This window comes from Eschscholzia californica, unplaced genomic scaffold, assembly GCF_041429995.1.
Source record: "Eschscholzia californica isolate CP2 unplaced genomic scaffold, dmEscCali1.0.p SCAF_4, whole genome shotgun sequence".
Taxonomy (NCBI): Eukaryota; Viridiplantae; Streptophyta; class Magnoliopsida; order Ranunculales; family Papaveraceae; genus Eschscholzia; species Eschscholzia californica.
Window position 1 is genome coordinate 57,161,345 of NW_028238461.1, and position 23,685 is coordinate 57,185,029.

The window sequence follows — 23,685 nt, forward strand, 5'->3', positions numbered from 1 at the left end:
AGCCTCTTAACATAATTACTTACAAGAAGGATGTACTACTTAACGTTGAACTTCTGTTCAACAAATAAAGTACACGGGGCTTCAAATTGAGACGAGCTTTGAGACGATATGTGAACCATGGTTCACATATTTTAGGTTAAGAATCATATAGTTTTCTACAACTCGACCATATTCAACTGAATATGGGTTCCATTTAACTCGTATTTCCAAAACCAGCTTCCACTGTCCATCTTTTCCTTTTCTATGGTGTCTAACGTAACAGCCAAACCTAAATTTAAAAGAAAAACGAGTTACATAAATGTAGAGTTTACTAGGCCAGAATGTAAATGAAGCAGTAAAAGATGTAAAGTTAAAGCAAAACAGCCTTATGAACCTGTATTTCCAGTCGTGACCAGCATTTTATAGCCATCTGGAACTTCAAATACATGATTTCCCTGGAACGGAAAGAAAACGGAGAATTGATGACAAAATCTCAGCGTTTTACAACATCAGAATATCAGATAAAAAAAACAAATTACTCCCGCAGACACAAAAGTGTCAGGATGTAGGTTCCTTTTGGGGGGATAAAACCCTAATATTCTACAGGGAGCATTTACTGTGTCTCCTAGGTTCAAAATTAACAAGATCAAATCTGTGCAGAGACTTTTTAGTTTTGATGACCCGTTTACGTGTAGTATCCTAAGCTCCCGAGAGAGTGGTTGGTGGTAGTTATCATTTGATGTCACTTTAATGTTGAACAAGTAACGTCGCCTACGCAGAAGCTACTGATAATGGCCCTAGTGTGCACCATATACTTGACCGTTAACCTTGCTCTACTACTGTACAACGTCTCCTTCAGAAAATACCAATATTAGTTTATATCAAGGAATGAAACTTCCCGAAATTTCACCGAAATTTCGCGAAACGTTTCCTAAAATGAGATTAGGTGCACGAAATAACACTTACAACTATTTCCTGCATAGTTTCCACTGACATGATCGAAATTTCCACCGAAGTTGTGGGAAATAACGAAATTTCCACCGACATGATGGAAATTTCGACCGACATAGTAGAAGTCTAGCAAAAAAACCAGAGAAACTAATACTAGAAAAATATCCATTTCTTCGTCTTTTTCATCTTCATTTCGCTTAGATCTTTCTTGATTTTTATGTTATGTTTTCCATGGTTTTTAAATCTGTTTGAATGATTTACGACTTGACTTAACTGCCTAAAATTGATTTTATCTTAGTAACACCTGTAATATAACTGTGTAATTGACGATACCTTCTCAAACTAACATAGTTTGTTAATTATTATTAGTAAGAATGTTATCTTTTGGGTGTTATAGCCAAAAAATTATTCAATTTACCCCCGGAAGTAACTGTGTAATTGTTAATACTCCCTCAAACTAATAGATAATGGTAAACATCATTTTTATGCTTCATTATGGTTTAATAATCTTGTTATACATAATTGCATCATATTTCTATCATTTCTGTAGATTTGTAAGATTTCCACACTGACCGAAACATTTCTACGAAACGTTTCCACTTTTGGACCGACCGAAATTTCCACCGAAACCGAAATTTCATTCCTTGGTTTATATATCATACTAACCTCTAGGACTACATTTGTAGCCTCAAATTCGGCATTTCCATGCAGTATAACCTTCACCGCTTCAAATCTTTGAACATCAAGCTTCCAATAAATGTTATCAGCATGATTCCAGTCAATCCCTCTATTGATGACTTTGACATTCTGCAACTTACATCTTCCACACCTGACACAAAGAAGTACTTATTTTGGGGGTTCTCAGTTTTGAATGATGATATCCGACTTCAATTCCGGAGTAAAACTGATACCTGTACCCATACTGTATTATGGGCTCATTGGATTTATGACTTCTTGCCGAGCCCATAACATTTTCAGCAAGAATAATCAAGCTCCCGTCAAGCTGAAATGAGGAAAATAGCCTTTTCAGAGATCAAATGTTAAATAGAAATCCTGCTCTACGAGATTCTCAAATCTTGCAATGAATACCTCAACGTTTCGCCACATAAACTCTGCAACTTCAATTTGTAACTCAGACCCCTTGGAGATAGAACCTCCGTAGAACTGTGACATGTGACAAAGAAGAAACATTACGATTCTCACTTAGGTGAGCCCCGGTGCTTCATCTTCAAATGAAATTTCATTGAATATCAAGGTTTTTCCAATCGCAAACAAATGAAACAGTTGATTACATGCACAGTGACTCGATTATGCACGCACAAACCCACTGATCAAAGGATATATGAACATATAAGATATGCAAAATTAAAGGGATTCTGTACAAATATGGGATGGAGAGAGAGATGCAAATGGATTTACTTTGTGATCACCGTCTATGTAATTACATTTTTTAGGACAAATAGAAACTTCCACCAATTCCTTGATATTCAATCATTAGTTAAGAAAAGGCATTACGAGAACAAGGCCATCCACATTCAGCACATAACTGGTTTCTGAAGAAGAGAGTTTTATACTACTTAATCCTTGAAGACATAAAGGAGAAATGAGCTAGACATGTACCTTTTGTCCAGTGACCTCCCAAAGTGGGCCTAAAGCAGGATGTAGAAGAATTAGAAAAGGTGGTCCACAATCGAAGTATTCACAGTTAGCATTAATCTGGCAAACGCGACCATAAAGAATGAAAATTAGTACATCTTAGAAGTATGTTTTGTCAAGTAGAAGGTAGGTACTTCATTCAACATAAACAAAGGAAAGACATTGACCATAGAAATTGTACATCTGGTGTTAATTAGGAATAGAAGTTCAGCAGTTAAAAGGGACCCTCAGAGGTGAACTCACCTCTGGAATTTTTATATCACAATGGGATAGGAGATCAGACGCATTCCGTATGATATCCAACAGCGAACCATCTGGAGTCTGGACATCAATTTAATAGCATATAAGGAAAACAAGACCATGCTCTTTAAATTCATGTATAGGTAGGAATTAAATATCCATCAAAGTTCAGGTTATAAGAGTTGAAGAAGCTTTCGGGCATAAAAGTCATAAATATATCACATATGTACTAATTTCTCGATAACCAAAGAATTTGATGAAGAGTATATGTCTTCCCAACAGCAAGATCGTTTTGATTATCAGTTGAGAGAAGAATCATTAACTCCACATGAGTTATATTGAGCACTAGAGGATTATCTTCATATTTCCAATGGAAAATGAAGCAATGGAAAAAAGCTACTACATTCATTTGGAATAAGGAAATATGCACCTGACGTAGAGATTGGTCTGAATATCTTTTCTTCTTTTTAGCGGATGATGTAACCCTTTTTCTTTCATTATAGACAACAAACGTGTCCAGCTCTTCTGTGAAAATATGGAGCCATGAGAGGTGTCATTAATACAGGCCAAGGATGATAACCATTTACACATCAGAAACATCTAAGGTACCAATGTTTTACCTTCTACACCTTTGTAACAACGAGAGGAATATGTATTCATGAAGTTATCTGCTATATTTTGCATGGTGCACTCCAGCCTGCCGCCAGGTACACTTCAACAGAGAAACAGCAGATATAATCCGAAATTAAAATGTTATGTTGATATGCTCCACATATAATATTGCCAAAAAACTAATAAAATAATCAGAAAATCACTCCAAAAGTTCCTACTCTCTACTACTTATTGAATCATAGAAAGTTACCATGTGAATCACATAATCACAAACACATTTTTTTCACTTCCAGCATTAGCATATGTACAAAAGTACTACATTGAAGGAAGAACAGCCTAATGGGAGATAGTAGGTATGACCAGAGCAGGATGTACCTATGTTGGATCCCAAGATGGTCTTCGTATACAATAGCCTTTTTCAAATTTAGCACCATTCCTGGTAGACATGTAGAATTCTTACTCGATCCAACTTTCTCAGCTGAAGCTAAATCCACATACAGAATGTTTGTATTGGCTGGGAACTCTGCCTGCAAGCTTAAACCAGAAAACAAAGGTTCAAAGTAAAAAAAAAATCTTTCTTGAGTCTCTCGCACATTAAGTGACTGGATGAAAAAAAATAGATATACAGCAAAAAAAAAAAAACTGACAAAATTACAATAACATTTCTAAAAATTATTTGAGTAGCTAAAAGAAATTTATAGCGAAAAAAGGGCCATAATTGCAGGTGTATTTCCCAGATGATCTCCATGTTAATCGCAAGAACATGACTGGTGTTTGAGTACATACTGGAAATACCCTACCAAAAACTGTTCAAGCTCAAGAGATGATAAAGCCTCCACCCAATAAGGGTCAGAACAATGTAACTGTAACATGAAGAATGGTCAATGTATAGCTGAACAGTTTCAAGTACTAATTGACTCATTAGTGAAAATTCAATCCTCTACGAGCTTGAGCATTTTGACTGACTCAAGGAAAATATAAACTATTCAACATTTTTTCCTACTGATGGTAAAGCCTCCACTAAATAAGGGTCTGATACGTGAAATACAGATCACTGGAACATGGAGAGAAACGACCAGGCAATCTTAAGAGCGTACCAGAAAAAATATCAGTCCTTATATAAGCTTCTAAAGCATGACGGTAGCTATTGGAAACAATGAGTACGTACAGCATTCCGAAAAACTACTCAATGTACGTTGTGTCCAGACCATTTCAAGTTCTCAAAACATCATCAGACAGAAATAGTAAAATAGCTTACCTGCCAGGAGGAGTAGGACCATCTGGGATGGCAAACTTATCAAATTCAGTGTACTCTATACATGACAAACCATATTCCCACTTTCCATCAGCATTTTGTTTCTCGACGAGAACATTAATTCCTTCTGTTGCCCCAGACTTCCGCTTACAAGACGCAAATCCTAATTTCTAAAAATTGAAAAAGATAGAAAAATATCAACAAACTAACAACGGAAGACAACATTCATAAGCATACACACTTAAGTGCCACAAGAACAAGCTGCCGAGTCTTTATCTTGTCAAGATAGATACCAATTATTACCACAAATAGCAGACAGTGGGAATTTAAAATTGCATCTCTTTGTTTATTACTTTTCCACCCACATGATTTGTTCGAAGGTTAAAAGGTAAAAGTATAGAACATCAAGATCAGAATATTCATATTAGCCTGATTAATGACATAGTGGTATCTTTGTAAAATTACTGAACAGTAATAAATTCAGATACAGTAAAGAGTTGGAACCAAATTGTGGAGAATACCTTGTGATGCCGGAGCCCCAACCCTGCCAATGCTAGAAGGGTTATATCAGTACCAGCCACAACATTACTGCAAAATCATGCTGATCAAATTTATAGGCAAAATCCAGAGTTGTTTCTCATACAACAAAAAGTTTCCAAGAGATGGAAGAGATGAAATTCAAAAAAAAAAATAATAGTGTTGGACATAAATAGACTACGTAAAGTTAACCTGACTTGTCGTACAGTTGCACCTTTCCTTCCATGATTGTAAAACCATCCAAATATGCCTTTGTCGTATGCAAGCTTCCATATCACACCATGGCCACCTGGTTTGCAAACTGGCGTAAACGGCTTCTTAACAAGCCATTGACCATTTTCTGCACCAACAGCTGGAACAAGAGGCTGGCAGTAAAACAAAAGTAGACTACTGAGTGGACATTGTTACTTCCACAATCACCAAAAAGGCAAAAAGAGAAGCTAGCATTAAGATATTCCGAGATTAAGAAAATGAAGATAATAGAGTAGTATTCCAAATCACACCTGCTCAAAAAGTTGAAAATTTGATCGACCTCTTCCAAACCACCGAAGTCTTTCACATAGGGAAGTAACGAGCTCATGGTTGTTCTTAGCTGAACTGGTCATTATTGCAACAGGGGTGATAGATTGCTTCCCATATATCTTAAAGTAAAGGAATTCCCTAGCCTGTAATCAATGAAAAAAGATCTTCAGATATTTTTTTACATTTACACAAATAGGCAGCATCTAGGTCTACGGTCCAATTACTGGTGGTTCATATTTTCAAGCATTATAAAGAAAATGAGCGTAAAAGTTTAATAAATAGATCTACCTGAAGATCTCTTATAAGACCTTCCAATAAAGTTCGTCCACAATAAGGAAGCATCGCTGCAGGGAGACATTCACCTGTGTCAGGGTCAACCAACCCAAGCCTGTCTCCAGATCCTCCCAAGGGATATATCTCTCCTAGTTCCGGCAAACCCTGAAAATGATGAAAACTTGATCTGAATCCATGTTATTCAGTCTAGACTGAAAGTATAGGCCATCGCATTTGACTCTACTGCATAGCCCTCAATTGTTGAAAATATATATGTTCATCAAGCGAACCTCAATTCCCCACAAAGCAGCCTGTGAAGCATACTCTGTATTCTGGGAAAGATCTGTTCCGGTGGGAACATGGATTTCTAAAATTTGGCTCTTCATTGACTCATCAAGGCGAGCATACAAATCCCTTCTCTTCCTTTCTTGTACGGGTGGCGAAAGAAGCTCTAATACCATAATTTGGTATCTGCAGCAAAAGATAATTTCAATAGATAAAAGAAAAACGGCGGGGAAGTTTTGATTGATAAAAGTATGGAAACTTCAACATTCAAACTAGCTGAGCTATTAATTTTTTAAAGGGGTTATGAAGTTGTTGCATATTATGATCTGATTGTGTTGACACGCCATGGGTAATGAATTCACACTGAAGCTATCTCTAAGGACTAAGATTGAACCTAACATAATGAAGGTGATACCTTAACCTTTCATCTTCAAAAGAATGAAAACTATCCAATGACTATGAGAATCCACATTTATGTCCTCTAAATTGCCCTATTTTATCTGTAAAACCTTATTAAAAGTATCTCATTTATTTTGTTAGCACGTTAGTAGCAAAATGCTAAGACTAAAAAGAGGAGGAGGAAGAAGAAGAATTGGATGAGCATACCCAATAATTCCTCCAATGCAATTGTAGAAGTGTTCAATTTCACCCAGAATCTTCAAAAGCTCTTTCAATGGCGCCTGAATTCCATCCATCTCGAATCTATCTGGCTTCCTCTCAATCCCTTCACGACCATTAAAATCCAAATTCTCAACCATTTCAGCTAAAGCATAAAAAGCACTCCTCAATGAACTTTTCCCTGAGACTGAGGGCGAAGAATGATTTAGTTCCTCATGATGAACTAATAAATCCAGTTCAGAGCTAAATAACACATGTTCTTGACCAGCTGCAACTAAACACTTGAACAAGAAAATCTCAGAAACATTGAGGTTGAAAGAAGAAGAAGAAGAAGAAGATATAACCCTAGAAAAGCGACGGTTGTTGAAAAAATCTTTAACCCTATAGTCATTATCGAGTAGTCTAAGTTTGTCTTTCAAATTTTTGGAATTGGAAAGTCTGGAAGAAAGTGATTTTAGTCTTGCGAGTTCTTTCTGTGGTTCGAAATTTGGAAGTGGTTCGAATTGAACAGGAGCTGTCGTAACACATGGAGAAGATAACCTAGAAGAAGAAGGCGGAGGAGATGAGAGAGAGAAAGAGAGAAGAGATGGTTTGAATTGGAGAGTTTTAGAGAGAGAAAGTAAAGGGAGGAGTGACTGACAAGTAGTTGTTGTTGTTGTTGTAGGGAATGAAGAAGAAGAAGATACGAGTTGGTGAATACGAGTCGTATTAGTTGTTCCCGCCATTACCGTTGGTAAGGAGGATAAATGCGTGATGATCGGAGATAGAAATGTAGAGAGAGTAAAGACATGGATAGAGTCTAGAGAGAGAGAGAGGGAGATATTTTAGATTTTTAAAGGGAGTTTTGGAGGAAGGAAATGGGAGAGAGAGACAGAGGAGGATAAGAGGAGATGCTACGAGCATATACGAAAGTTTGGAAGTGTTTGGTTTGCCCTTTTAGGGCCCCCCATTGAGTTTTCTTGTGGAGATTTTTGAAAAAAACACATCCTCTCACAAACATTGTGCCTTTGATCCAACTCCTTCTTTCCCGAAAATGGAGGTCTCATGTTCCATTCTCATGAGATGTGGAATCTATGGATTTTTAAAACTTAGATTATTAAATGTACAAATAATATAGTTAGATGGTTTTTAGGTGGTTTACTTCGTCGACATTTACACTAATAGCTTAATTGAACTTTTAGGGCCATGTGTTTCAAGATTTAATTCGATAATTGTCGTGCTTATCACATCTTCGATGTATCAAATGTCATTGTAATGACTTTTGTAATCACTTCCCAAAAAAAGTAGTTGGGAAATCCATCTAAAGAAAAAGTAATTGGTATCTCATGTTAAATTTTTTTACAAATCACAACTAATATGAGATTCATGTTGTTTTTCACTAGAGAAAAATACACGTGTAGTTAACCCTAAACAATAGCTTCGCTTAACTCTATTTATATTGGTAATCAATTTTTCTACGTTCTGTTGACGATAGGTATTAATGTCACTAGTCAAACTACTGATACAATTTCCATTTACGACTATGAACATATTATAGTTGTGGAGTTTGTGATTCAATAGTATGCTTGTCAACAAAAAAAAATTCAATAGTATGCATATGCTAGTAATTTTTATGAGACAGTATCTATATGAATCATAAGCCCCCCCACATTAAGTAAGGTATTAAACTAGTAAACGTTTTATTTTATTGGGCTTATTTAACAAGACAAAATTAGAGACAAAAAGAAGTGGACTACAAAATCATATTGTGGAGAAAGGGATGGAGCCATGTTGGCAGCAACACACTTTACCTGATCTGCTGCTCTTGGTTCTGATTGGTTGTTCCCCTCTCCTTGTAATCTCCTTTCTCCATTTTAATTCACTTCATCTTCTCTCTGTGGACCTATGCTCTTTCCTTTATGGCTATTTGCACCCCCTAAAGAGAAGTACTAATAAACATATCTTGGGGTTTCCAACAAGGAGCATTTGTATATGTTCAACTAAACTAAGGGTTGGACTTGGGTGCGCTTCGGCTCCACCCTTCGACTTCACCCATAGCAAGACTCGGTTAGGGGTTGTGCACTTCCGGCATACATATGGTCGTAAATTAATCTCTATCTATAGGGACGAGTCTATCACTGGAGTTCGATGAGACTTCTAGACTACCAACGAGCCAAACTCTTTGGGTAATACATAGCCATATGGTGATGGGGGGGTTTGAGCACGAGACATTTAGGAAAACCCGTCCCAGACCGTCTCAACCCGATCGGATGATGCCACAACCCGTGGCGTGACGTCATCCCAATTCCCACCTCTAAGATGATCTTTCAAATTTAAAAATCACTTCTTTACTTACTTGTAACATAGTCTCTGTTTCTCTCTCTACTCAACAATGGCTGCTAATCCCCCCGTTAACAACAACGACGACGACGACCTATTCTCTTCTTTGGTTTCAGAAATAAAGAACTACAAAGGTGAAGACCCTCTTCACCCATGGATCAGGTAATAAAACCCTAAACCCCCTTAATCCCCATTTCATCATTTCTACTACAGTATTCTTTTCCTTTTCTCTCTCTCGTTTGTGTGAATCAATATTCTTAAAACTGATGACAGTGGAGTTCGAAAGATGAGAGAATCTCTACCACCTCGTCTTCTCAAAGCCAAGCTCCCTCGTTTCCTTCAGAAATGTGCTCAGACCTTTGACTCCGATCGCCGATACCGCAACGACTCTCGGTATCTTAGAATCTGGATACAACTGGTAAACCTAAAACCACTGATTCATTGATTGATTGTCTCTAATTCTCGACTTACCCCTTTTTGATTCGTTGATTTTGTTAGATGGATTTCGTGGATGACCCTAGGGCGCTTCTGAGAACAATGGAGATGAATAAGATTGGTATTAAAAAAGCCCTATTTTATCAGGCTTATGCTTTGTACTATGAGAAGCTCAAGAAATTTGACGAGGCTGAAAAGATGTACCATTTGGGTGTGCAAAAGTGAGTCTCTTTTACTTCTTTGTTCAAATATACGTACGATTTCGATATTTTTTAGGTTTTGGTTTGTGTAAATGGAAGGAAGTTCATTAAGATCTTGTTAGTTATTAGTTTATTCTAACTAAAGTTTGGTTTGGTTTACTACTTTTGAATCGACAATCTTTGCATCTTCGAGACAATTCTAGAACAATGTCTTTGCATACCCATATTGTGTTTCCGGTAATTCGGGCATTCGCCCATTCAGTGTTCTTTATAGTGGGTTCAGATTTGAGTTTTATGGTGACGGAATTGTTTTGAAGCAGCTGAGTAAGTGTATTATGTGTGAGTGTGACGAGCATGATTTGTGAGCCATGTAGTGATAACGGTACGGTAGGGAATAGTCGTCCACATTCTAGGTAATATTGTTCGTCAGGGTTAAATGATGTATGGAAGATGTATGCACTTTTCTCAGGCTCTTGATTGCCGAGGGACTTAAGTTAGAATTATAAAAATGTTGACAGGATGATTGTGCTTGGTTAATCATTTGTAGTGTGTACTTCAGTAGTTCTAATTGAGAGAGAGCAATCTTATTGACCCAAGTATTATTTGGACAGTCTTGCACAACCGACTGAGGAGTTGCAGAAATCATATGAGCAATTCCTTCACCGTATGACACAACATGCTAGAAGGAAAGCCAAGGTAATGTCCCTTTTTTGCTATTGTTTGTTTAGCTTTTATTTTATGCTTCTCCTTTGTGATCTAAACATCGGTTGGTTTAAATTCTACAGCGACAAGAATTAAGAGCGGGTATGATTGCTAAGAGTGTCCCTTCAAATCACAAGGAGACGGGAGAAACAAGGGAAGATAAGACCAAGGGCAAATCCAAGTCGGAAGAACACTTTCCTTCTAAATGCCATCCTGGAATTGCTGGGGATTCGTCTGAAATAAGTGGTGATCCTTCTGGAAGCAAGGAGGTAACAGTAGCTACAAAGTCAAGAACTTTCTTAAAGCCGTTAGCCGACACTGATAAAGAATCAAGTAAAACAAGCACATTAGGCGAAGAGACTGTAGTGGTGAAATTTGTCGATACTGCGATTGTTGGAAAATCTGAAGCAGAAGATGCATGTCATCATGGATTAGTCGATCCCACCATCAACATGAAGGAGGCCATGAATGCTATAAATGACATGTTTCGGGAACCTTTAGACCTAGAACCAGTGCGTAAGAGAAAAGTAAATAGGAGCCCGCCCAAACCAGAACAGATGGTTAGTAATGGATTTGAGGTATATGTTGATGAAGAATTGGACGATGGACGGAACTTTTCTAATCAGCACAAAGAAAATAGAAATGTTCCAATTGCTTCAAGTTCTTTGCTTCCTGTAAATGCAGAGACATCTAAGAAAACTGAGGCACCGAAACATGCCCAAGAGACCTTCAAAATATTTGTCGATGGCGAGGACAGCAGCGAAAGTGGTGAAGGTAATGACGACGACGACGACGATAATTTTGCAAATCATGAACAAGTAAGTGCTTTTGTGTTTCCAACACCTAAGGATCTTTCACACAATGGAACTCGTAATCTAGATGCTGGGAGCTCATCACACTTGAAACTGAGAGAGGACACGGTTGTTGGTAGGTTTGTGGGTTCTACCATTTTAGATGAACCTGAGGTGGAAAATGCTTGTCACCATGGTTTGGTTGATCCTACTATCAATTTGAAGGAGGCTATGGATGATATAAACAGCATGTTTGGGAAACCATTAGATTTTGGGAGGGCCAATAGATCGAAGAAGCAAGCCAAGCTACCAGATAAGAAGATAGATTTAGGTGGGTTTTCCATATTGCCTGATGAAAATGTTGAAGACCAAAAACCAAGAGCTGCATCGTCCGTGAAGAGAAAAACAAGCAGTGATTGTGATTTGTTTGAGCCAACCGTTTTTACAAAGGAGGCCATGTCTGATATAAATGATATGTTCGGAAAGCCATTGGATTTCTAAGAAACGCTGATGGTTATCATTTTCTTCCCATCCACGTAGAAGGAAACGAGCTTTTAGTTTCTGTTAAAATCTATGACGAAGGAAATTCTCTTTCCCTGTTTTTGAAGGTAACCAGGAATCAAGTTAGTGGACATGGCCTCACTTCTCTGAGCCTTCAGCATTTTTCAGTTGAGCTGTTGTTTCATTAGCTATAGTGGTTGTATTTTGAGATTTTTTTAGAGGGAAGGATTCCCCTGTGATCCGTTGACAATATGAGTAAATTTGCGTGTATCAATGATTCGATTTATAAAGAACGATCAGTAGCAAGAGATTTGGTGAAAGACCACAGTACCTGCAGCATGAACTGCTTCATAATCAAGAAGTGAGAGCGTTTCGCTCCCAACAAAAAAAAAAGGTGAAGTAAAGGGAATCTTTTAATTGGTGTTGCTTCAATTGAGAGTACTTAATGACAATCAGAACCGAAAACTTTATATTATTTTCACTATATACAATATTCTGAATATAGGTAAGAGAGAGAGAGAGAAGAAAAAGATGATGAAATGGAAGGAAATTTACCGTTAATCTCACTGAAAATGAAGTTTAATAGGAAGAAGCTTTTGATATTGTATTGACTCGGCCTTCTTTATGTTGATGACTTGACTTTTGTATTTGTTTTCGTTGAGTTTCTTTATAACTTAAATGTGTTTGATGTGGTATGGTTTGATTAACACAAGTTCTTTGAATATTAATTGTGAGGAAAAAGGAAGCAACTTGCAAGAGTGCACAGTGACTGGAATTTAATCGGATTCATGATGTAGCTTTTGTATATCGCATCAAAATGAAGTTACGAACATTTACGACGAGTAAACTGTGTCACAACATCCATGCAGTTGAGGAAAATACGTAGGTTAAGAGTGTACTGAATTTCTAGAGAAAAGAACATTCGAAACAAACACGAGTACAAAATTGATTTTGGTGTGTTCATTTAAGCAAAAATCTTGTTCGAGTTAGAACCCTAAATTTGATCTTAGAACTAGTTTGTATACCTTTATAATCTAACGATCAGCTTCATTTTTCATACCAAGAAAAGTAACACCTTCGCCAAACAAATGTCATATATAGTTGAGTCCTCCACCAATGCAAAACTGTTGAGGTATCAAAATAATAGGTACCTAATGCACCTACTACTTGATGAGGTTAAGATCAGCGTTACTAAACGCTTTCACATCTTCGATCCTCTAGATATAAGTATGTCTCCATATGCCACCATCTGTTGAACCCTCACAAGATCGTGGGTAGCCAGAACTGCATTCAACCAAAGCATTCCGTATATTACGTATCGAATTAACATTATACTAACTTGCTCTAATATGACTTGATTTAAGTGTTAATGACTTGACAGAGTACTACTGTGGGAGAAGAGATGGAGAGGTTTAATACCACAAGTTTGGTAGAAAAGTTGGGCAGCTTTTTTCCGCTGCATTCCATTAGCTAGCTGATCGAGGGACTCTGCTTTAGGAGCTCCTGGTGTTTCAAAATGTGTCTTGAGATGCCTACGCATTAAAAATCCGCAATATACCAAAGCATCAGACTGATAGCTCTAGAGCATTGAAGAATGGTAAAGGGGTGTAAAAATAAGAACGGAGTAAACTTACTTCCGGATCTCCTCAGTGATCTTGTCAATGGGATGACCAACAACTTGATGTTGGGTGGGAGTTGGTCCAGTTTCAACCAGCATTTCTGCAATAAGAAGCCAGGGATGATTAGTATTACTAGTCTAGTATCACTCCCCATCAGTGAGATTACTAAGTTAACATTTATATAATGAGAGAAAGTAGATTAGTTTTTTAAGTGTACCATCTTCAGATAATTTTCTAAGTTTAGCTTGATGTTCAGACTCTTCAGCTACTGGAAGGAGGCCACTTCCACTGAGCCTTGTGGAAGAGAAAGACCGTTTGGATCTGCAAATCCAATCATTGTTAGTGCTTCAAACATGAAAGCTTTGTGTGTTTCTTGTCATTTGTTCATTTCCTTCAAGTTTGCCCTCATACAGAACTCCAAAATGTACAGAACTAAAATATTTGTTATGGACGATAATTTTATATCTAAGCATTCTTCAACCTTCCCGAAGTTCGTGAACCATCTGGTCTTTTTGGGTCGGATAGTTGAACTACTGGATCTGGAAGGACAAAGCTGTTTCCTGAACCCGAGCTGGGGATTGATCTGCCATTGTCCCCTGGAATCAGAAAAGAAGCAGAATTACATTTCATCGCAAAATCTATATCAGCGCTAGTATAAAGCCGTAGAGTTCGATTTAACAAGACTGCACAATAAGTCAACTTTTACCTGAATTTCCTGGTGTGAACATCGTATTAACCTCATCCGATAAGATTTTCCTGGGGTCTAATCCTTCATGATTCCCGGATGCTGGAAGGGGAACCTCCCAGAAAGGTTCCCTCTGTTGAGACCCAATTCTGCTGTGGAGATCTCCAACAGGCTGCACGTCCATAATTGTTCACATGTTAGGCACTGGAAATTGATCTGTTAGAGAAGACGTTCAAACGAGTTTAGAAATGTGTAGAACATAAACTTACAAATTCCACTGGCTCTTGATATACTCTGTACGGTGGTGGTGAAGATGACACTGGTTCAGGTGGCTGGGGTGCAGAAGTCCTTCCTACAGACAGAAAAAAGTATTTGTTACTTCATACTATATCTTTAAATGGGTAATGAATCTAGTAAAAGAAACGGTAGAAGACTGACCAGAAGGAGAATCATGAGGTGGTTGAATACGAGTACTCCTCATCCATAGTTCAAGCAGAAGAGGTGGATACTGAATTTTTGCGTCTCCTGATAGCCCACACATAAGGGCCACAGGAGGCAGCTCCATGAGGTGAGCAGTCTTCATAGCACGCATAGATGTGATATGCTGCAAAACATGTATAATAAATTCTCATTACAGAAGATTGTCACTAATGCAGATTACAAAAGGTTAATTGGGTGTACTCCTCGACATACAAAGAAAGAATCACATCTTTCATGAAAAAGTGACAATTTTACTTACCTTCCTTCTTCCTCCATTGGATTTAATTTGTGAAGGGTTCTGAAGCCATGACTGGTATACGTGTCCTGGAATCATAGTTTGATTGTAATCGATTAAAGAGGAACATATTTTTTTCCTTCGTTTGATTTTTGCTATTTGTTGCTTCTGTTCAGCTTGCTGCACAGGTTCACTCTGCTGCACGGGTTCACTCTGCTGCACGGGTTCACTCTGCTGCATGGGGTCACCTTGCTGCACCAGTTATGCACGATTTAGACCATTTCCCAAACAAGAATGCTTCAAAATGCTTACTAATTACACTTACCAGGTGAGCTTCATATCTAGCTTCATCAGACTGCTGATTGTTATGTGATTCTGGGTGCTGGTCGTGGATTTCATTAACTCCTGGAGGGATCCAGAGTTCACTAAGTTAGGAAGTACACAATCAAACTAGTTTGTTTTTCCTACAGATATAGATATAAAAGACAACGACAGAGAAGGGTAGCCAAGATATTTCTTTATTAGTACCTTGCTGATGATTTTCTTGGGGACGAGGTGAGAACTGTGACTGGTCGTGTGCCATACTTCTTTGCAGATCATCGTCTCCCTCAATATCAAACCTACAAAAATGAAGAGATTAGATAGATAACCATATCATTTTACCAAAATCGATAAAAAAAAAGTACAGGAAACCAATAGAACATGAATGCTACATGATCTACATCTTGGTCTCACCTATCGAAGCGATTAAATGATGGTCCTGCTTGGGTAGAATCGAAAGGGTCAAATAGGGTGATATTAGCTTTGTCGGCTGACAGGAAAAATAGAGAACAATATTTAGAATTAGTTGAATGCTGATCATACAGAACATCAAAAGAAAACTTCCTTTTCTCTGGAAATGGACCCATATCTTACTGCCTGTAAAAGCATGCACTTACTCTACTAGTACTATTTAGGAAAGAAAGGAAGTCGGAATAAGTGGGTAAACCTTGATGGTGTTGCTGGAAAAGATCCTCTTCTCCTCTTGTATCTCCATCATCAACAAGGTCCAGCCGCTGGCATGAATTTAAACAGTTACAGAAACAACGTATTATATATGAAGTTTTAACAACATATCAATCATCTATCGACAATATAACAACTTGCTTTTGAAATTGAACAAAGGAGAAACCAACAAGACAACATATGGTAATTGTGGGTTAGAAAACTATTGAGGCATCTCATAAATTTTTTTTTTGATGAACAAAGGCATCTCATAAATTACTATTTTTTTTTTGAAACCATCTCATAAATTACTAAGCACAACACTGAGAACCTTGTGGCCAAATTTCATGTGTAATGGGGTGCTTATAAATTATGGGGAGTCTGTAGAAACAGTGAGGGAGACCTATAGAAACTTCAAATAGAGTATGGGATCACTCTCTGGAAGTGGGTAAGAAATCAAACGTCCACAGAACCCTCACTACATAGGAAAATGTCCCGGGGCCACGGAAAAAGCGAGTGTGAAGTTAGTATGGATTTCAATCGGGCGGTTGGATTCATGCTATTTTCTCTCTCTTGATGAAACAGAATGACCGTCAGTCGTTAGATCTCAATTCACATCAACTTCGCACCAAGATTTTCCGCTGCCCTTTATCACCACTGCGCTACAACATACGGAGCAAAAACAAGCAAGTGTATAGGCCCTTCCCACCGTTGGATGTTCTTCAAAATTCTAAATATATTTTTGAAGAGGAAATTTAGGTAAACTAATAACAAATTACCATGGAGAAATACCCAGCTTCATTAAATCTCATGGCGGTAGATGGGAAGTCGATATTCTCCCCAGTATCCATAGTTGAGTTTCCGTTATTATCAGGCAAAGTAACAGCTTCATATCTGCTCACAAAAAAATAAAAAATAAAAACAGAAATAATAAGTATCAAATCAAACCTAAAACAAATACCAAATCACAACTGCTAAAACGATATTCTGAACGAATCATCAAACGGCGCCACTAACATTTACTACTTCATTACTCATTACAGTACTAACAAACTGCGCACATTAGTTGCTGGCGTGCTGTAAGATCACGTGGTCAGTGGAGTTGTGATTCTATCGTGCGCCGTTTCTGAAGCAAAAAAAAAAGAACGAAGAAGATATGAAATCATGGTGTTGTACGGACTTAGCCTGGTTTTTTCGTTTAGGAAGAATGGTTGGATCTGAAACTGTTTTCGTTTTCCATGCTTCGTTAATCTCAACCTGAATAAGAAATTCGAAATCATGAATTAATTAATAAGAACAAATCGATCCACAGAAATTGAGAAGAACAGAATTGAAGTTGGTAAATTTGAATTAGTACCAAGAATCGAGTCACATCATCTGTATTGAAAAACGATGAAGAAACAATTAATAATAATCAGATAATGAACTTGTCTGAAAACGAAAATGATTCGAGTAAATAACTAATGAAATCTGAGAATGAGAGGTTAATTACCGTAGAGAAGCTTAACCTTCCGTTCATAGACGATCACTACTCCGCCTGTGAAGAAACAAAAAGTTCATTTAGAGAGAGAAATTAAAGTAAGAGATAGAGAGAGAGAGAGAATTGTGAATTGTTGTTACCCATGAGTATTCCAGAGAGTCTGAGAGCCATTGGAACTGAAGGATTCAAAATCTCTTCGCTACAAAATCAGTATGAAGAGTCAAAATCCAGGAAACCAAATCGAATTAATCTATTCAACTAGAATGAGATTAATAGAAATTTGAAAGGAAGAAGAAATGAATAGTTCACCAGATCTTGATAATGTTGAGTTTGTCAAGTTTCCTTCTGTTCATCTTAGCGTGAATCGTCGCAGCCATCCTAGTAGATATACAAGTAAAATCAAATCTAATAGGTACTACCACTACTACCCTAATCTAAGGGAGATGAGATGAAATGAAATTGGAGAAGAAATTCTCACCATATCTGGCCAAGAGGGGCTTTTCTTGCTAGGAGTTGATGAGAGTAGAACATTTTAGCTTCTTCTTCTTACTTGTGAAGCTTCAGATGAATTAATAAAACAAGATTTGAATCAAGTTCAAGAGTTTCAGAATGTGGGTTTTGGTTCTTGTAATGGCGGTAGAGTTAGAACGAAAAGCGCGCCAAATTCAGAGGAAGATAGCACCAAAAAACAGATGAGAGAGAGAGAGAAAATGGAAGAGAGAGTGAGAGGGTTTTGTTATTTTTTCACGCTTTATGATGATGATGACCTGCTGACCTAGTTGAGGGGTGTAGATCTTTATTATACACCCGCTTTCCTACTGCGACGGTGCTACCGCCGTGACACATAAAAAAGAGAAGCCGTCGTGATCTTGCTTGATACATATCCCAATTGAATCCTGTCCAGGGTATCTGTCGAGGAAAAAAATCATTTACTCTCGCTAAATGAATCTTGACCGAACATGTGCTCTGACCATAATTCGAGCTGGGATATATTCCAGGGAGAGTCATTTTTCATAAAAGTGTTAATCAAACGAAATACATGAGGTTGTAATGCTCTCAAATCACCAATCGCGACTGACCAAACATCTGGTGTGGATGGAACTTAATTGATTTGGCGAAATTCGATGGTCTGTGCTAGGGTTCCATTGAATCTTGTCGGAAACTTTTAAAATCCACTAATTGTGCGAAGTTTGTGAATTATTAGGGAAAAAAGAGTTACTCTTTGTTATTTCTTTGTAGGAGTTGGGAACTGGAATCTAAAGGAGTAGTGAATGGAGATTCTCATGGACTCTTGAATGTCCATGAATATCAGGAGCACTCAATTTTATCCTCCAAATGTCTAAGGCTTCAAATTCAAATATTTGAGAGTTCACAAGAGGTCCAGATAATGCAAATCCGAACACTTGGGAGTCGGCTCATACCGAGGTATTCAACTCAAGACAAAGAATCTACTGATTTTGGTGGAATGAGACTTTAATGGACCAAAAAAGAGAGATGAGCTTGGATGTGGATAATTTGTCAGCACTTAATATACTTAGTTAGGACAGTAGGGGATCAATTCGTTAAGGAAAGAATAGAGTTACTAGTGAAATGGATTATTTCCTTCGTTTGTGACCAACATGTTTATTTGAATTCCTAATTTTTATAAATTAAAAAAATGACCTCTTTTTCATTAAACTTTCGGTCAACTTCAATAATGGTTTTCTTTTGTTTCTTTAATTACCCTTCCTGTAGAAAATACTAATTCTCATTTGTTCCTTCTCTCTTCTACGACATATGAGAAGTAGTCGCCAGTGGCTCACTGACTGGCCAACTACCGACGATCTTCACGAGAACTTTTGTAACTCTTGTTCTTTTTCTTTGTCTCTGGAACAAGTCCTTATCTCTCTTTACTTTTTGCAGATATGGAAGAAGTTGCTGCACTAGCAAATTGCTGCTACAAAATGTTCATTAGTATAAATGATTTGTTGTTGCATATTTGAGAGATTTGTTGTTGAATATATAAAAAAAATCTCATGAAAGTCGTTGACAGATAGTTGATCGGTTGCCGACTAACTCCGACGTTGGGAAAGAAAAGGGACATATGAATCAACTCAATTTAAGGCGATCAATTAACTGAAATACAAATTAAGTGAAAAATGGAGGAACTTGAAATTGCTTAATTGAATTACTCCGTATTAAACGTATGTATTTTTTATTACAAAATAATTTTGAAAAGGTGTGAATTCAAAATAGTTTAAATTTTCTAAGTAAATGTTGACGTTTTTTTGTTGCACTCGTCTTCCCTCGCTCTTCTTTTAAATTTGATTTTCTCTCTTGCTCATAAAAGTACAGAAAATCCCCAACAAATTTTCTAGTAGATTATTATTGTCTTAATGACTAGTGTGAACCAATTAAGATTGCCCTTTGGACTTATACTTGGGCATGTTGAAGGTACTCCAATTTTTTAATCTTACTTAACCATTAATCCATTATTTTCTATATCACCATTACAACATAATTGCTTAGCAACTAATTATCAAATTAAATTGATCTTATAATTACAAAAGTAATTTACTTCTCACATTAGTAATATATCAGCCCCACCCCCATCTCTTACTATCTACCATGACACAACCACAATCCAACCTATAAATGATTTTGATGTAGTAAATCTAAATCTAATTCATCACTCACTCTAGAATTAGATTAGATAGGTTTTAGGACCCTTAAGATGACAAAATCTCAAATGACTAGCAACAATTGATGACCCAGTTGGTAGTATATAAGAATTGAACTTGAGATCTCTAGAGTTTAGGAGAACATGTCTTACCAACTGAGCTATCAGTTGTTGGCGAATTAGAACTATTAAAATGTATAAATAAAGTAGTTTAATTGGGCGCCCGTAATTTAGTTGGTTTTAGCCTTTAGATTGTAGTTTAGTTAGACTTTAGACACGTTATTGTAAAAATTAATTCGGGAATTATTGTGCCGACCACATTTTATTGATGTATCAATGTCATTATAAAGAATATAATAATCGCCTGCACCCCTTATCTCATGTTTTGGATCGAACTAATCCACAAATAGTTCATGGGTGAAAATTGAGTTATTTGGGTGCTGGGGGATAGACAGGACGAACTGCAAAAAATGGAGAACGACTTATGTGGGTGGACAGAATGTAAAAATAATATGAAGTCAATCAAGTCAGACATTCTGCCGGCCAAGAGGTCGGGCAATATCCACGGTTTATCCACGTTAGAGCAACTACTCCCGTTTGAAGTAATCACCCTTTGTTTACTATAATTAGTAGTACTAGTATTTAATTTGACCAAATCAAAGTCCCCCTCTAATTAATTAATTAATTAATTAATAATCTTCTCCCTTAAAATGTTCATCTTTCTCTAACAAATGAAACTAAAATCAAACTTCAATCAATTTACAGTATGTCTTCAATATCTTCTTTCTCTCTCCTCCTCCTTCTCTTCCTCATCTCCTCCTTCCATCTCTCTTCATCATCGTCTCCGTTAACTGCTCAAACTGACCGTTACTTCAAAACTATCCCATCTTCTCTCCGTCAAAACATTTCCGATGAGTACTTCGAATTGACCAAACCTCTGCCGGCCAATCCAATAAACCCTAATTGTTCTCTCCTTCTTCTCCAAAATGACTTTGGTTACACATTTGGATCACCTCCTGTTTCCGTTCTCTATTCTCCACCATCAGATTGTCCTGGTCCGTGGAATCAGATCATACTCGAGTTCAGTGCTTCTTGTCAAGGTGAACAATACGATCGGATTTCCGGTGTTTGGCTTGAAGGCGTTGAACTTCTCCGAACAAGTACAGCTGAACCGACGGAGTCTGGTATCTTCTGGAAAGTTCGAAAGGATGTTACTAGGTATTCTTCTTTGTTTGTTCAACCTAATCTTACTCTATCTGTGATGCTTGAAAATATCGTTAATGAAGTTTTCACTGGTGTTTATAACGTTAATGTCTCTTTAAATTTCTATGGAGTTTCTAATAAGTTATCTCAAGTAACAGAGTCTAAATTCAATAGAAAATTAGGGCTTTTACCACAACTACTAGCTTTCAACCCTATTCAGGAAGTAGAGGATTTTGCAGTTACTATTTTTGAGGGTTTAAAGGAATCTAAAAAACTTGGTGGTGGTGGTGGTGATAAACTGAATGGACAACTAAAAACTGATTTTTTTGGTGAGAAACCTGCTGATTTGATCATCCCAATTTCAAATAATGAGGAGGAAGGGTTATGGTTTAGGATTGAGAATGAATCGGACGTGAAATCGAAAGGAGTTTTAATTCCTAACAATACCCGAAGAGCTGTATTGGAAATTTACGTTTCCTTTCATGGAAATGATGAGTTTTGGTACTCAAATCCTCCTGATTCATACATTTTAGCAAACAATTTGACTACCCAGAGAGGAAATGGAGCTTTTCGACAAGTATTTGCTACAATCGATGGGGCTGTTGTTGGGTCAACTACACCATTTCCTGTCATTTTTACAGGAGGGATTAATCCGTTGTTCTGGGAACCTATTGTTGGGATTGGAGCATTTAATCTTCCTTCTTATGATCTTGATTTGACTCCATTTCTAGGGCTTCTTGTAGATGGTAAAGAACATTTGTTCGGTCTTGGGGTCACTGATAGTCTTCCGTTTTGGCTTGTTGATGCAAATCTTCACCTTTGGTTGGATCAAGATTCATCAATCGTCGAAGCAAAATCAGTATTATACCAAACTTCTCCAATTGAGATCAAAAGAGAAGCAAAATTCAGAGGTCTAGATGGGTCTTTCGAGATACAAGCAAAGAGAAAGACTGAATTTAATGGATGGGTTAATTCATCAACAGGGAATTTCACTACTCGCGTCGTTGAAGAATTCAAATTCAAGAATGAAATAAAGTTTAATAAGTTTGGACAAGAAAAGGAAGTTGAACAGAAAATCAAAGTGAAAACAGAAGTTTATTTCGAATCAGATACAGGAGTGTTACTCAAAAGAACAATCACAAAGAGAAAATACCCACTCAAGATGTTGATTACGACACTACCCGGACCTGATAACAATACATATTTATCGATCACGAATGTTTCTCATTCATTGGATGAGAAAACAACAACTTCTTATGCTTCTTCATCGAACAGCGATCAAATTGAGAGCTCTGTTTCCAATAGTCAAAAGTCAGGTGGATGGATGTTAATACAAGATCATTCAGTTCTATCTGGTTCAGCTAGTACAAGCCAATCTCTCAGTTACAAAGACAAAGTTAGTTGCTACTCTAGAAATGTTGCTGCATCAAATGGGAAGCTTTTGGAAGATATTACTGGAGCAGGTTGTAATTCATCTTCTTAAAGATGGATGATTTTCACAGGTATCTTCTTCTTCGTTTTTTTTGTATGCCATGAGTATGCTACTGTGTAGATTTCTCGGAATAAAGGTTTCTTTCGTTGATTTGTTTTCCTCGGAATGTGATTGCGTAATTTCAGTTTTGTGGTAGTTTGTATAGTGTGAAACCAATGAATCTTGCATATTTGGTTTGCCCCATGGATTGAGATTTATGTCTGTAATAAAACTTCTGTTTGTTTGCTTTATTTTCTCTCTTTTTGCTCTAATGTTACATATTTAGTTAGAAACCAGATCATTAAAACCCAAGAACCACACCCATTACTAATTCGAAATCCTACCAAGCGAGAACGACCCGAAGGCTGTTCTTTGTGTACATCTAAGTGGAATTGTATTTTCTTTTCTTGGTTTTCTGCCCGTGAAGCTTATATTTTTTTTTTTTACAACAATGGCAGAAAAGAAACCCCATATTTCCTTCAAGGAACTTTATAAGCATAATAAACTGGCTGGTGACGTTCGGATTTTCACACGGCTTCGGATTATTGCTTGCTGGTCAATAGTAGAGATGCATTTATAGTCATTTTCATTCTGGGTGTGCTTGGATGCATCTTGAATTCAACATGTTCAGTTCTATTTGAATTTCATTCACCATCCAAGTCTACCAAGTGCCATCTCAGGAAAACCTCAAATTTTACAGGACATCCTCTTTTGGGCCTAAATGACTAAAACCAGGCCCACGTCTTATGGTTCATCTCATTTAGGTTGAAACTGGACAATTAACCATCACAGAATTCGGATTTGTCTAACCTAATCCCAACTCCCACTAATTTGTACCAATCCAACTGTACAAAATCAGCATTCTGTAGCAAGAATGCTATTTAAGTCCCTCACAATCTCGCAACAGCTTCTTTAGTCCCTGAATAGTTATCTCAAGGGTTAATAACGAACTAGCCTTCTGTCTTCTGTAGGGGTGGGAATTAAGTCTGAGAG

At 37.2% G+C, this 23,685-nt stretch overlaps 4 protein-coding genes across 4 annotated transcripts; 2 read left to right on the forward strand and 2 right to left on the reverse strand.

The window, feature by feature from the left end:
* Window positions 1-18: 18 nt before the first annotated feature.
* UGP3 (UDP-glucose pyrophosphorylase 3) lies at window positions 19-7,978 on the reverse strand. The gene is made up of 17 exons (XM_086637944.1): window positions 6,917-7,978; window positions 6,316-6,496; window positions 6,041-6,190; window positions 5,734-5,895; window positions 5,423-5,595; window positions 5,215-5,281; window positions 4,697-4,863; window positions 3,814-3,972; window positions 3,447-3,538; window positions 3,257-3,351; window positions 2,830-2,907; window positions 2,551-2,646; window positions 2,020-2,094; window positions 1,842-1,933; window positions 1,597-1,759; window positions 374-434; window positions 19-268 (listed from the first exon to the last, which is right to left on the reverse strand). Exons 1-17 carry the CDS (start codon window positions 7,651-7,653, stop codon window positions 156-158), a joined length of 2,661 nt encoding a protein of 886 aa, XP_086494070.1. The 5' UTR covers window positions 7,654-7,978; the 3' UTR covers window positions 19-155.
* An 834-nt stretch (window positions 7,979-8,812) lies between these two features.
* LOC147546731 (Mad3/BUB1 homology region 1) lies at window positions 8,813-12,196 on the forward strand. Its single transcript, XM_086637948.1, has 5 exons — window positions 8,813-9,409; window positions 9,521-9,665; window positions 9,746-9,903; window positions 10,494-10,578; window positions 10,668-12,196. The coding sequence occupies exons 1-5, from the start codon at window positions 9,300-9,302 to the stop codon at window positions 11,874-11,876; spliced, it is 1,707 nt and encodes a 568-aa protein (XP_086494074.1). The 5' UTR covers window positions 8,813-9,299; the 3' UTR covers window positions 11,877-12,196.
* Window positions 12,197-12,812: 616 nt separating this feature from the next.
* On the reverse strand, window positions 12,813-18,205 carry SYN1 (Rad21/Rec8-like family protein). Its single transcript, XM_086637950.1, has 20 exons — window positions 17,838-18,205; window positions 17,669-17,737; window positions 17,500-17,558; window positions 17,372-17,416; window positions 17,237-17,256; window positions 17,060-17,136; window positions 16,659-16,773; window positions 15,884-15,950; window positions 15,631-15,706; window positions 15,424-15,515; window positions 15,221-15,300; window positions 14,920-15,147; window positions 14,619-14,784; window positions 14,450-14,532; window positions 14,202-14,352; window positions 13,977-14,091; window positions 13,713-13,816; window positions 13,511-13,595; window positions 13,296-13,408; window positions 12,813-13,160 (listed from the first exon to the last, which is right to left on the reverse strand). Exons 1-20 carry the CDS (start codon window positions 17,888-17,890, stop codon window positions 13,078-13,080), a joined length of 1,881 nt encoding a protein of 626 aa, XP_086494076.1. The 5' UTR covers window positions 17,891-18,205; the 3' UTR covers window positions 12,813-13,077.
* A 2,435-nt stretch (window positions 18,206-20,640) lies between these two features.
* On the forward strand, window positions 20,641-22,943 carry LOC147546733 (Peptide-N4-(N-acetyl-beta-glucosaminyl)asparagine amidase A protein). The gene has a single exon (XM_086637157.1). It carries the CDS (start codon window positions 20,785-20,787, stop codon window positions 22,702-22,704), a length of 1,920 nt encoding a protein of 639 aa, XP_086493283.1. The 5' UTR covers window positions 20,641-20,784; the 3' UTR covers window positions 22,705-22,943.
* Window positions 22,944-23,685: the final 742 nt, after the last annotated feature.